Source organism: Triturus cristatus, chromosome 1_2 (assembly GCF_964204655.1).
Source record: "Triturus cristatus chromosome 1_2, aTriCri1.1, whole genome shotgun sequence".
Classification (NCBI taxonomy): domain Eukaryota; kingdom Metazoa; phylum Chordata; class Amphibia; order Caudata; family Salamandridae; genus Triturus; species Triturus cristatus.
In genome coordinates this window covers 1,088,207,310-1,088,221,590 of record NC_140580.1, presented here as the reverse complement: position 1 = coordinate 1,088,221,590, position 14,281 = coordinate 1,088,207,310, and the positions used below count along the sequence as shown (strand labels likewise).

General features: G+C 45.9%; 1 protein-coding gene across 4 annotated transcripts in view; it reads left to right on the top strand.

Annotated features, from left to right (window-relative positions):
* Positions 1-14,281, top strand: part of KCNT1 (potassium sodium-activated channel subfamily T member 1) — a 1,722,207-nt gene that overhangs the window by 568,720 nt on the left and 1,139,206 nt on the right. Inside the window, exon 1 of one of the 4 annotated variants that reach the window (XM_085613512.1) lies at positions 8,982-9,145. The exons of the other annotated variants lie outside the window; for them this stretch is intronic. Coding sequence (XP_085469638.1) covers positions 8,997-9,145 — 149 coding nt within the window. The 5' untranslated portion in view covers positions 8,982-8,996. Of the gene's footprint in view, positions 1-8,981; positions 9,146-14,281 lie in introns of those variants that run through there. 4 annotated transcript variants of the gene reach the window in all.

Sequence of the window (14,281 nt, the reverse complement as noted above, 5' to 3'; positions counted from 1 at the left end):
GCTTAGGTGCATGCCCTGGCCAACCAGAAATCCCATTTCTAACAGTTCCAGTATTCGTTGGTCCTACAGGCCCAGTTCTGCGCAACTGAGACTTGACACTCTCCAGCTGTATGTGACATCCACAGATACCAGAACCAATGGCTTCCAGAGCAAGACTTGGACCAGTGAGTCATCAGTTCATCTTTTAACTTAGTGATTTACTGTTGACTTCTGAGAGCCTGTATCAACAGAAAGGGAAGAGGGGGGACCAGGAGCTGGTTAATGGTCCAGTGCCTATGCTCCGAAATGTCAATGAGATAATCACTAGAAGGCACTGTTCCAGGGTGGGTATGGTTGTGGATCAACCAAGTCCAACCACAAAAATAAAGAAAAAATGAACAAAGAAGAAATATATATAGATATTGGGTCTAGGGTAAGGTACTAGAGATGGGGGGAGACAGCAAGGTGTCTCTTGTTGCCCTCACACACCCCGAAGGATGTCATGCTTCATCATCGGGCGTGTGCTCCTCGTCGGGCCGGCGGTGCAATGCCCTACGGGTCCCCCGAAGGGTCTCTTTAGCGGAGATCTTTAAGAAAGCTGCCGAAGGGTGCATGCGGGTATGTGGAGGGAGAGTACCGGGGTCAGTGGTGGGGGTAGTGTGTGCAAAAAAAAAAATACCTAAGGGTTGCCTAAGGGAGTATTTTAATAAAGAGGTACCCTTGGTACAATAAAAAACGTGAGTTAATTGTTACCTTTCAAGACGTAATGTGTCTATGGTAGCTGGCAAAAAATGGTCGACATGTTTCGCGCCTTAAGTGGTCAAAGCGATCCCTGGCGTTTCATCAGGACCAGTAGAGGTGAGTAATGTGAAAGGGGTGCACAGACTCAGTGTAGTGGGAGGGGAAATAATCGAGCTGGCATCTAGATCGGGCAGGTTTCCAGTGCCGTCACCTGAGTAACCCCCCTAGATGGTGTGGGCCTCCTACGCCGCTTAAACTCAAGGAGTAACCCCAACTCCCTTTTTAGGTCCATTGCAAAGGGGGCATAACAGAGTCCTTAATCACACACTACCTGGTTAGGAGACACTATACCCCCCTGTTGCCCAAGTGAGAGGGTGATTATTACCCCTCCCACTACACTGAGTCTGTGCACCCCTTTCACATTACTCACCTCTACTGGTCCTGATGAAACGCCAGGGATCGCTTTGACCACTTAAGGCGCGAAACATGTCGACCATTTTTTGCCAGCTACCATAGACACATTACGTCTTGAAAGGTAACAATTAACTCACGTTTTTTATTGTACCAAGGGTACCTCTTTATTAAAATACTCCCTTAGGCAACCCTTAGGTATTTTTTTTTTTGCACACACTACCCCCACCACTGACCCCGGTACTCTCCCTCCACATACCCGCATGCACCCTTCGGCAGCTCTCTAAAAGATCTCCGCTAAAGAGACCCTTCGGGGGACCCGTAGGGCATTGCACCGCCGGCCCGACGAGGAGCACACGCCCGATGATGAAGCATGACATCCTTCGGGGTGTGTGAGGGCAACAAGAGACACCTTGCTGTCTCCCCCCATCTCTAGTACCTTACCCTAGACCCAATATCTATATATATTTCTTCTTTGTTCATTTTTTCTTTATTTTTGTGGTTGGACTTGGTTGATCCACAACCATACCCACCCCGGAACAGTGCCTTCTAGTGATTATCTCATTGACTTCTGAGAGCCACCATGTGTTCTGAACGTATTCACCTTGTGGGAAATCATTTAGCAAATGATTCTTCAGAAGCAAACAATTCATGAGCCGGTCTGTTGCCAAGAAGATATTTCTTCCAACATTTAAGAGATTGGATGGGAGCCAGTACACATAGCTAATTAGCAAAGTCTCCCCGAGAGATTCATGAGCGCATTAGATCCCTGAAGGGGGAGGTAATAACTGGGCCCCATACACTTTTGGGCTCCTCAGAGCTTAAGGTTTATTATGTCTTGGGAATCAAAGCTTTTGTTCTCAATTTGACTGCAAAAAAGCTCAATCACTCAGTAAGAAGTGCAACTCCCCAGAGACTCATATTTTCTACTGAAAAGTACATTGACTTCCACTGCAATCTCCAGCCAGACTGTTTGGGTCACCAGTCCGCAATAAGATATTGCCATCATTATTGGGGGGTAAACACTGTTCCATGCCCCATCTCTTCTCAGAGGTGTGCCCCCACAATATCAAACCAACAGTATAGATAGGACAGAATATCGAAGAGAGAATATCGAAAATAAAATATTGACTGGTAAGTAAATCTAGATTTTCTATGCCTAACTCCACAGATATGTAAATGTGCAGTACCTATATCTACAAGGTACATAGATATGGTGTTAGGAATAGTAAATCTATACTTCTCCATACGCCCTACCTTTCAGTATGTTGTCCCGCGATATTCTGTCTCAGCATTAGTATGCCACAATATTGTTGGTGTTGATGATTCTTCTCAGATACAGTGAGTTGTGCTCCTCAAGGAGGCATGGCGGCGCATCTTAAGCTGTAGATGCGCACATACTGAAATTGAAATTGAAGATGCGCAAATTCGAAATTGCTCATTCATGCAGAATTGCCAAAAATGTAAGTAATCACAGAAGTGGGAAAAATGAACCCAATCAGAATGCAAAGGTGTGATGAGGTTGGGGGATCTTCTTCAGACAGCGTTGGAAGAGGCACTTGTCTGCAGTAAATTCACGAAGAATAAACTACTGTCAGCCACAACAAGTGCCACATGCGAACACGCACCAGTGCCAGGTAAGTGCTACTCTGAGAAGTGCTGTGCAAGAACCAAACTCCTTTTCATTAAGGTAGATTGGGTGATGCATTCAATCCAGGAGATGAAGGATGCTTGGTGGAAGGTAACCAGGTCATCCATATCTGTACCTGTTTGCGACGTGCTCACCCCGTACTCATTCGCAAGAAAATTGTGAGGGACTAGTGTGCACAGTTACTGGCACAAACTGGCACGTTGAGGGCATGGCCATCACATGTGAAGGTGATCGCAACACTTCATGTCTAAGCCACTTCCCTTCCTGTGCAAACCACTCAGGTAGCAGCTGTTATTCAAGCTGTGAGGAGCTGGTACCTACATGAGGTCACCCCCAATGGTACTGGAACTGCAGAGGAACACACTCCGCGTACACCTTATGGATGTCAGTCAAGGTTTAACTGTGGCCTGGGTGCCTCTTGCGGTGCATTGGTTGATATGGGCACTCTGGTTCAGCCAGCATGCCCTGCCTTGACGCCTGCTGCCCGGTAACAGGTGGAGACTGTGATTTCTACAGAAGGGGAATCTTGAGGGACTGACTTTTTGTGACAATCCAGTGGTGACGGGAAGGTCGCTGGTGAGCCGTAGCACTGTATTTCACCAGTGCACCCTAGGATTCTTGCGATCTGCGGGTGGAAGTTCACCCAGCTGTGAATCTCAAGGGCAAAGTCAATAGAATACGAGAACAGCCACAGCAATGCCCTGGATGATACATTTTGGAGAGTGTGCAACAAGCAAGGATGGCCTGGCGGACCAGCGAGTCGACTGTCCCTCCCTGCATCCATATGGGATAGATCTCTGGAGTCAACACGGCTGGTGCCTCTGAAGCCAAGATGTACATAGCTGCTTCTATGGATGTCCATCTGTGCATGGCAAACAATGTGTTGTTATATTGTGTCTATACACTTACGTGTGTCTGTGTCTGTTCCCCTGTTGCTATGTGTGTATGAGTGTCAATCTGTAGCTATGTGTGAGGTGCACTGCGTGTGGACGTTTCTGGGAGTGTATATGGCATTATAAGTGCCAGTGAATGACGATGTGCGCAGTAGGCAAAGCGTGTTGTGTCGAACATGGTGTGTTTTTGTTTCTTATGAGCAAAATGTGCGCTGCGGATGTGTAAGTCTCCATCATGTATTTGTTTGTTGTGCTGCTTTTGCTCCATGGTGATCCTGTGCTATTGTGAGGGGGCATTTTATGTTAGGGTGCAGATAGGGATGCTTTTCGTCTTATGTGAGAGAAATCTGTCGTTTTTTAGATGCGTAATGTGTGTATGCATTGTTTGTGTGCGTGTGTGGTTGTGTGTACTGCCGGGATGGAGTGAATAAGAGGGAATGTCAGTTTTGGGACACACTGGACCTGATTCACAAAGGTGAACTTACACCTTAGTGTAATTTTACACTTTTTCGGTATTCGCAAAACACTGTACTGTCTTTGTTATGTGTGGAGTTCTCAGCCCATAAACTTACCATTAAAATGCAGTTTTGTGAATACTGAAAAAGTGTAATTTTACACAAACATGTAAGTTTACGTTTGTGAATAAGCCCAGTGTTTTCCCACTGATTTTGCCAAATGTGCTTACTTTTGGATCGAGTTGCGCTGATATTTCGATGACTAAATATATTTGCTGCATTCTGTCCATCATATTCCTGCATTCTTCCCAGACCATTTTAGTATTGATCCAGCAAAAAATCCATTTTTTTTTTAACAAAATCCTACAGAATTCAGTTGTTATAACAGCTACCCTATTCCAATCAACGCGGGACAGGTGTTTTACCATTGAATCCACTAGGCATGTCTTGTGATAGCTGCACTCCTTACAAAGTCACGAGGCAGGGAATGGATGCCCCTCGCTAGCACACCGTACTCTGTTACACTAGGGGCCGATTCTGATCCTGGACTTTTATTTTACATACAAATCGGATCCGTATTTTTTTCCATACAAATCGTACAAGTCCCTTCCAACCCGTGTAGTACGATTCGTACGGGAAAAATAGATACAGATCGGCCCGATCCTTACTAATCGGATCGGGAAAAGCTGTACGACACGTACTTGTAAAAAAGACCATACAATTTGTAAAAAGGCTGTACAACCCGGCAAGTACGATTCGTACCGGGTTGTCAGCATGTGATTTGTATGGAAAATGGCCTGTATACGGGGAACGACTCGTACCAGGCTACGAAGCGAACCCCTATACGCCTCGTACCCTGGTATGACTCGTTCTGGGGGTACGACTCGTACCGGGGTATGGGTCGTATAGGGGTATGAGGCGTACAGGGGTCCCCCCCACATGCGAGGTGTGTGTATGGAGCGTACCCCAACATCGCGCATGTACGCACCGTACATACGCGATTTTGTGGTCTGCACCGTACATACGCACTTTTGGGGTACGGTGTGTACACATGCGATTTTGGGGTACGGTGCTTGTACGGTGCATACACGACCAGTACCCCTTCAGCGCGTATATACGCACCGTACCCCACTTTCCGTGTCATCGGTACGCACCGTACCCCTGTATTCATGGGGTGTATGACGCGTACATGGGGGGTCTGTCTCGTACTGTTTTCGGGGCGTACAATGTTTTCCCGGCACTTTTTGGCTCCTGTAAACAAAGAGCCGTACGGAGTGCCGTTTGTACGAATCGTACTTGACGGGTTGTAAACTGCTGCCGGTAATACATGTGAACGTCGCGTATAGGGCAATCCGAATCGGAATCGCTTGTATATACGAGTTGTATGGTCTTTTTTACAATTTGTATGGAGAGGGTCTATTTGTACGGATCGTACTTCCTAGGTTTTAGGGGAATCCTTACAAGTACGAATTGTATGGGGAAAACGCTCCATACCACGATTTGTACAGCGTTTTTCCAGGATCTGAATCGGCCCCTAAGTGTCATACGGCACAATGCTCTCTCCGGGTGGTTGGTGTGGAGTACAACTAGGGCTTTGTCTTCTTCTGTCGCGTCTTCTGATCATCCCGCACTTATTAATGCTAGGCCTGGGCAGTGAACTCCGCTCCGTTTGCGGAGTGTGCAGAGTTTTCTTCACTACGCCCTCCACAGAGCTCGCGGAGTGCAGAAAACGCCACTCTGCGTAGTGCAGCGGAGTTATGCCCGTCACGCGCCGGGGCCATACTTAGAACATACAGGTTTGTAGTCAATGGCCTGCACACCTCTGCATGTGCAAGTGTGTTCGTTTTGCATGCGAAAAAGAGCTGCCTCACGTAGTTGAATTTTATGATAAAGAAGCCATATCCCCTTTTGGCTCAAGTGTTGTGTTCAAAATTTAAATGACACCTTCTTAATTTCCGTATTTTGAGAAATTTCACATTAAGCTTTTTCCATGAAATTCTCGAAATGACACCATTAAGCCACTGTGCCTAATTATGCGCCATTTGCTCTGAATATTTTGAGTGAAATGTGCCATTTGCGTATTTTTTAATTCCAAAGAATGCACACAAACAGAGCAGGAGCAGCTGTTCCTCATAGTGCTTTGTTCAAATGCATCCTTTCGCCAAAAATTGAAAGGAGGATATGTTTTGAGCTAAAATATATTACAAAATTAGGGATTTACATTTTGCTAAATTGCACATCATTTCATGTAATTTTGCCAAAAGTTTGCATAACTACACAAGAGCAAATTACACAAATGACGCAGCCCCCCGAATGCCTTTGGGATCCTTTTCCTCCATGTGGATTGTTTGCACTCGCGCTCCCTTGTGCATTGTGCACCGATGCTCCACCTTCACTCATTGCAAGAGTAACACCTTTTTCTTCCTACCATTGATAGTGTCTGTAGCGCATAAGTGCACACTCAGTGGTGTGCTTCATGCATGTCGATGAGGACAGTTTCAAGACTCCATTTACTAATTTCCCCAGCTTTCCAAATTGTACCTCTGCACCGCCACAATATTGCATATTATATAAAGGGGGCACATTGCCTTTTCATACATTCTCCTTGTCAAATCAATTTCGAAGCAGTTGTCTCACCCAGATCCTATGCAGTTGATCAATCTAATACTTGCATCATTTATCATGTTGTAACGTCTGCTAAGCATGTCCCCATCCTGGTCAGTGCAGTGCAAAGCTATAAGAATTCGTCCACATAAGACATTGGTCAAGCACAGACAAAGCCTGAGTGACAATGACCAGTGGCGGATACTAGGGTAGTCGGTAAAATAGTAGGACACTGCTCCAGCCCCCTCTCTGCCTTGAGCCTTTCTGGGCTATTGAGATCCTCTGTGGTTACACCTGGACAACTGTAACATAATCTGTCAGGGCTACCATCAATGTTTGCTGCAGGTTGCAAAGACTACAGAGCGGGGCCTCCTGGGTTTGCATAAATTTGCTTGAATAGGGTGATATGGATCCAGCGCTGAGATGACATCCCTGGCTCTCGGTTTAAGCACGAACTCAATTCGAGAGATTGTTCTTCCGACATAACTACTACTAGTAGTACTACTACTAGTGCTAGTGATATAACTTTATTGCATTAATCAAAAGATTGCAATAAAAGGTATAAAACATCACGATGAGTACAAGTAGCAGAACAGGGATAATAGACTTCTAACATAAAAGTGTTATAAAATCATGGCATAAAAGAGACCAGTTTCTTTGCATGTGAACTCAGAACATACAATTCAGAGTATGGACAGAATATATGAATTGCATAGTTAATAGTAGGAGTAACTACTAGACAAATGTGCTAGTGGGGCAACCATCCCAAGGGTTTGCAAACACCGCCTCCTACCATTGCTGCAGCAGCCCCCTTCCGTCAGCCACCTCTCGCCTTACCCACCAATGAACTTCAAGCATCTAAGACAAGGATGCAGAGCAATGAAGGTCTAGGGTCTCAGGCTCCTTCCTGTGGCTGGAACCAGTGCCCCACCGGTGTCCTGCAAACTGCCCTCTTAAGGATGACCTTCGAATAGAGGCCTACAACCCAAGGAGAGCTCCCTCGGAAAACCGACTTGTGAGACAACCCCTGCGTCCAGAAGGATTCCGACTGCCATCCATCGTCACTCAACGGCAGTGCTTTAAATGGGCAGGTGCAATCCGGTACTGAGTGCATGCACTTGTTTAATTTGATAGGGAGAGTGCCGGCACTTCTCAGCACGGCTGCGATATCCGTTAATGTGAGAGTACCTGCACTTCCCAAGCGGGAAACAGGTACTGTAAATAGTGAGTACCTGCGCTTCTACACTGCTCAACGGACATCTTGATGTGCAAACGATGTACAACAGAAATCACTGTAAGGGTCCTTGCGGCACTTTATAAACCACCTTAATAACCCCAAAAAATAGAGAAAGGGCACTCTTGAGTCATTGACTGGCACAAGGTTTGGTGAGGGATGCTTCCTGGTCATTGGGCGACTCCACTTTCAATCCGTTTTGTCCACTGGCACTATATATACAAACCGAACAGGACACATCCTGGTGCTGGACAAGGAACTATTTGCCTAAAACCCCAGCACGAGTCTCAGAGGTCGTCGTCGTGTGCGTCACGAAGCTTCATGGTGGTCCTCGAAGGAAACATTCGATATCACAGGCTTTTGCTGCAAAGGCGAAAACCTCCTCCCGCCGCAGAAATGAGCGCTGACGGCATGTCAAGAGCGTCTCCGTGACAGGGAGAGGCAGATCTGCACGGTCATTTGAGACAACGGTGCTGAGTCAGAGTTAGCGGCAGCGAAAGCAATGCAAGCCGGGGGAATAAAGGCATATCTAACCTGGCTCTGATAATAATACTGGGAATCTAAGGTGTTTTGTTTCACGCAGACGTTCAGCTCATTGTGGCACGTTCCACGGCGTGATAATGTTCATAATTTGCAAGCATATCTCATATGCATTAGTACAGTGTTTAGATCTGATCATTATCGACATGCCTACAACACACGTTTCCTTGGAAGTAGCATCTAGGATGCTAAATATGCTTTTTGACTTAATTATGCACCCTTCTTCCCCAAAGACACATTTCACTGCACTCCACCTGACCCATGACAAGGTATACATTCTTGAGGGTTGTTTTCCCCCGAGTCCCTGCAAAATTACATCTAAAGAAGTGGAGCGTTCCATCTGCCAGCTGGGAGTGGGGAGGGCAGGTCCCCCTGAAGATGGTACGCGCCTTCCACACTGAACTGCACGCTGCGCGGAGCCTGCGATGTGTGAGAGTTCTGGAGGCGAGACGAGGAAGTAGAAAGGAGGCGGCTCGCGGATCGATGGGATGGCGAGAGGCAAGCTGAGGAATTCTCCGTCGGACATCAGCTCCAATGCCAAGACCGTGCCGCCGATCTCCAGGGAGGACCTGAACGGGGCCAGCCCCCTGCTGCCCGCCCGGAGGATGGGCTCCATGGGCAGCGATGTCGGACTCAGGTACCCGAGGACCGCAGTGCTGCATGAGGCATGTGGCTGGCTTGGAGCTCACCCCAGTGCACCTTGGCCGCCTGTGTACCTGCGCCGTGCGCGCTGCAGGGTAAATGCACTCTTTACACGCCTGCTTCCGTACCTGAGCCTTGTTGGGGAGCACCTTGGGTACCACCGCTGTGGGACTGCAGCGTAGAGGCAGCCCTGGGCTAGCATCCCGATGCATCTTTGTCTGTAGAGCACCGGCAGCTTTTGGAATCATTCTAACTGAATGATTCAATGCCAGACTCTTTGCTTCATGGATCGCTTAGACGAGGAGGTGTCGCCGCACGTGATATTGGCATTATTAGGTGTCGCCACACGTGATATTGGCATTATTAACTAAAGTCACTAAAAGTGCTTCGTAGCCCCATAATGAGTATGAGATGCTACAGAAATACCACAATACAATTGAGATCTGGTACTCAGTGAAGGGAAGTAAACATTTAGGAAAAAATGAGAGGTGGGCAATTTTCCTCGATCACTTATTGCACTATTGGCCAACACAGAGGGGTCGAGTGGGAGGACGGCTTGTCATGTTTGAGCTGTTTCCGGTGGGGAGATCCAAAATCAGGCTGAATGGGCATTTCCAGTAAATTCTGATCTGACTTGGATTCTTTCCTTGAAGTTCAGTGTCACAAGGTGGGGCAAGGTGCTCCTCGAAGCATGCACTGTAGGTTACACCTCACTCCTGCACCCAACCACTGAGCGGGACATCCTCTCGGCTCTCTCTAAGGTTTTCATTGCTCAGTCTTCACTCGGATGCCTTTGTGTGTCGTCTTGCATGTGTCTTACTCAGTGTGTGATCTTGTATTCATCTTTTCCAGTGTGTAGTCTTGTATTCATCTTATTCACAATCGGCTGAATGTGTTGTGGTTGCAGCACGGATTGCCCGCTCCTGAGCCTTCACAAACCCCACATGTTTGCAAATTGCATGCTCTGGCTGAATTAGTGGCCCATAACTTTCAGGACCAGGCACTCCAGGAGTTTTTGATGGCCAATAGTGTGAAATATATATATAGATATTTCGTTGAAGGCAACGTAAGGTCTACAGGTAAATGCCGCTCTAACCAGAAGGAGATACGTATAATAAATTGCCCAGATCCTATTAGTGAAATAGCAATTACTCTCAATAAAAAGTTCTGATGTAGATAAAATAAAATTAATTTTCGTATTGATACTTGAGTAAAATTGGCTAGTAGATTTTCTATTTGGCTTACCTGAACTCCTCTACTGATACGGAGAAACAATATTTGCTACTTACTGCAGTCTGATGGGTGCCCTCAAGAAACTTAGATATGTAGGAAGGTGTCCAGCAACTCCAGTGGTCTGTTTTGAAACATATTATCTGCTGTAGTGCACAACTTTATTGTCCCACACTTGAAGCATTTTATTGTGGTCCACCTCCATCGGTGTTCCCAGACATGGTCCATTCACGTTTTACATCACTACACGTGCAGTCTTTTAGTGCACCTTTGAGTCAGATGTCTATGTGGTGCAGTATTTGGTTCTTTTCCAATGGATCATAGTGTTTTGTCCGCAAACAATGTAGGATCTATAGCGGCACCCATCAATCACCCTCACCCCTTCCATGTACATTGTGTCTCCTATAGTCAACTGTTCTTTGAGTGCCTGCACAAAGTAGCGACCTCGCTGTTTTTTGCTGCCCTCTTTATTCAAAGGAGAGCAGTGGTTCCTTCAAGTGCAAATTGTGGAAAAACTTTTAGCATTTGGGGATAAAAAAAATATTTCGTATGACTTTAACAAGGGATAGAGATATTTTGATTGGTTAACACAATCCAGTTTAGATCCACCCAGCAACTGGACATTGAAAATAAATGAACGGTATTTGGCAATAAATGACAATGGATAAGATGTTCTGACAGATATAAAATTGGTTTTAAAGACCTTAGACCTTCCACCAACATTGCGATGTCATCGACCACAAAGAACAACATGAAGGCAGCACGAGACCGTCACCATCCTTTAGTGGTCACAGGGACGGCGCACAGGTCCTTGCTGGAGCAGAGGTGGGAAGGCGGTGTCTGCAGTCACTTTCCAGGGCTCCTTGCACATTATCGTAGACGCTTAATGTCAAGGAAAAGGGCGGATTATATTTGTCCATCGCACTTCTTCCCAAGTCAAAAGTGTACACGCGAAGGTGTGGTGTTATGGAAAACATCACTTTGTAGAGCCACAATTATCCCTATACTAATTCACTTCATTAGGTCCAGAGATTATCACTGTCAGGATGCCCAGACCCTCACCCACCGAGGTGGCATGCTTCACCATCACCAATGCTCAATGCTTTTAACCACCCGCTGATAATCTCCTGCTAGTCCACACTCTTCCTTCTTGTTAATCTTACCATGGATACAACCAACTAACAAAAAACTGTCTATAGATGATTCATGGGTAATTTTAATCATATATCACCCAATCTAAAAACTTTCACTCCTAACACTTATCAAGGGGTTGAAAGCGTTGGTCGTTGGACAATTGCACATACAAATAAAAAAGATATCCTGCGTAAGCCGTTGTTTACTGCACACCCCACCCACTGTGGAGCACGACCCGATGATGAAACATGTCACCTCGGTGGCTGAGGGTCTGTGCATCCTCAAAGATGATCTGTGCATCTGAGGTAAATCATTGTAGGAATAATTGTAGGCTCCAAAAATGATGTTTTTCCCCAAGTATTTCCTTATCCTTTGGCATGTGTTGCCATGTACCTCCACTGATACATTTTTTATAGTCATTGACACCATCTCATCGGTGACCCGGTGTGATTTACTCCCTCGGATAAAAATATTATCATTACTGCAACTTTGGCCGTGAAGCGTTCTATACCAGCACCATAAGAAAAACATGTGAAGTGTGCTGTTAAACACTGTCAGTGAGTACTAATGCCTGCTAATAATGCAAACACACAGAAAACAGTGTTGAAACATCAAATGAGATACTAATTAGGGGTGGGCAATATATTCTTCTCTACCGGTGGAATAGGCGGAATTTTGGCCACTCTGCATTATGCTTGTAACACGGAGTTCTGGCCAAATTTCACCAACTGCCGCGTGGCCGAGTTTTTTCTCATGCACAGCTCGAAAACAGTAAGTTGTTAAGCGTGAGCCAAAATGGGCGTTCCCTTGCACGGCTTTCTGGTGCAAGGAGGGCCCTGGTGAGATTTCTCCAGCGCGGGCGGTCATGAATGGTTGAGACTGTTTGTGGTCAGGGTCAGAAGCTGTAGCTCGAGGAAAAAATCTACTTGAGCGCCAGCAAAACCAACTCATGAAGCTGCCCCGGTGGTGCATCACATGGTGACATTCGTGCTGAATTTTCAGTGCAGAACGAGCTCCCGACACTAGATCACAGAGCAAGCAGCACAACGTGCTATTTCTGCCTATTCGCAGAATTCCTTGGAATCTTGCAGAGTATTTTTTGTAAGTTCTGGCCAGACCTAGTGCTTATGTTATTCCAGAGGCCCTGAGAATCAAAGTATATAAAAATTAGAGCATCCACAAAATGATTGACAACTCATTCAATGATTGTCTTAAAAGTCTTAATTTCCTCTCCCACAATCTTGACCAAAAAATACTAAGCTTGTGTCATAGGAGACGTGAGACATTTCAGGTTTTTGGGCTATCACTGATAAACAATATCTTTTGCACGACCTGTGTGTGTGTGTTTGTGTGTGTGTGCACGTTATACCCAGTGTTGTCATTTTGGTGGGGCTCACTTAATCCGGCAATGTTATCAACCTTGGAAGGATGAAAGGCTGAATTGATATACCAGGATTTAAATCTGAGATTTACACGTTGCATACAGATATATACAACAAATACATTCACCCAAATCAAGTGCATGTACAAACAGTGTGATTAAAAATATGTATAACTATATTACTTTTTTAATGTTAATATTTGGCACCTTGAAAGCCGCCCACCGGCTATTGTTAGGGCATTAAACAATGTGTGGTGCAGTTGCTTTGGACCTATCCCCTGAAAAAAGCTCTGTACCTTCCTATCTTTGCATTGTCTCTCTGAATCACCTACCTTCTTCCGCTGTGCCTCTGTTTGTTTGTGCGATCACTGAAATCGTTTTTGCTGCACAAAACTTGCTTAATATTTAATGCAATAGAGGAAGAAGTCATCTACTTTAATATTACCCATAGAACGGTATGAACATACAGTGCTTTCCCCCTTTTGAATAAGAGCCATCCCTCCAGTTGTTGTCCACTTACCCTCATCCTCTCACACAAGATGGGCATGTCTTCTGTAAATCCCCTAATTCCTGAGCCTGAAGCAGCTCAGGTTGAGATCTTGTTTTCTTCATTTCATGATGCCTCAAGAATATTCTCATAAGCTGACCTGTGAAGTGTGTGATCCCGGCAAACACAAGGAGATGATGGACGGAGTGCTGAAACTTTTGAGACACTCACTCCCAGTCACAGATCTGGGTTGAATCCATTATCGTTCTTTAGCTCACTTCGCCACCTCAGTTCAGACCCAGCTATATGCAAATCAGTCTTGACCCTGTGCCTCATGGGAACAGTTCGGCCAATAGACAGAGCGCTGAAATGTTTCAGACACTCACCCCCAGTCACAGATCTGGGTTGAATCCATCATTATTCTTTAGCTCACTTTGCCACCTCAGTTCAGACCCAGCTATATGCAAATCAGTCTTGACCCTGTGCCTCATGGGAACAGTCCAGCCCGAACTGCCAAGCCAGGTCTTCCCTGGACCAGAAACAAGCATCTTGGGACTGGTTTCAGGGTAACACCCCTCATCAGCCAGGCTAGCTTGAATCCAGTGGTAAAGTGAGTAAGGACCCACGTCTGGGCATACCCTGCTAACTTAGAGTGAACAAAACAAACACAAGGAGATGATGGACCGAGCGCTGAAACATTTCGGACACTCACCACCAGTCACAGATATGCGTTGAATCTATCATCGTTCTTTAGCTCACTTTGCGACCTCAGTTCTGACCCAGCTATATGCAAATCAGTCTTGACCCTATGCATCATGGAAACAGTCCAGCCCAAACTGCCAACCCAGGTCTTCCCTGAACCAGAAACAAGCATCCTAGGGCCGGTTTGGGGGTAACAA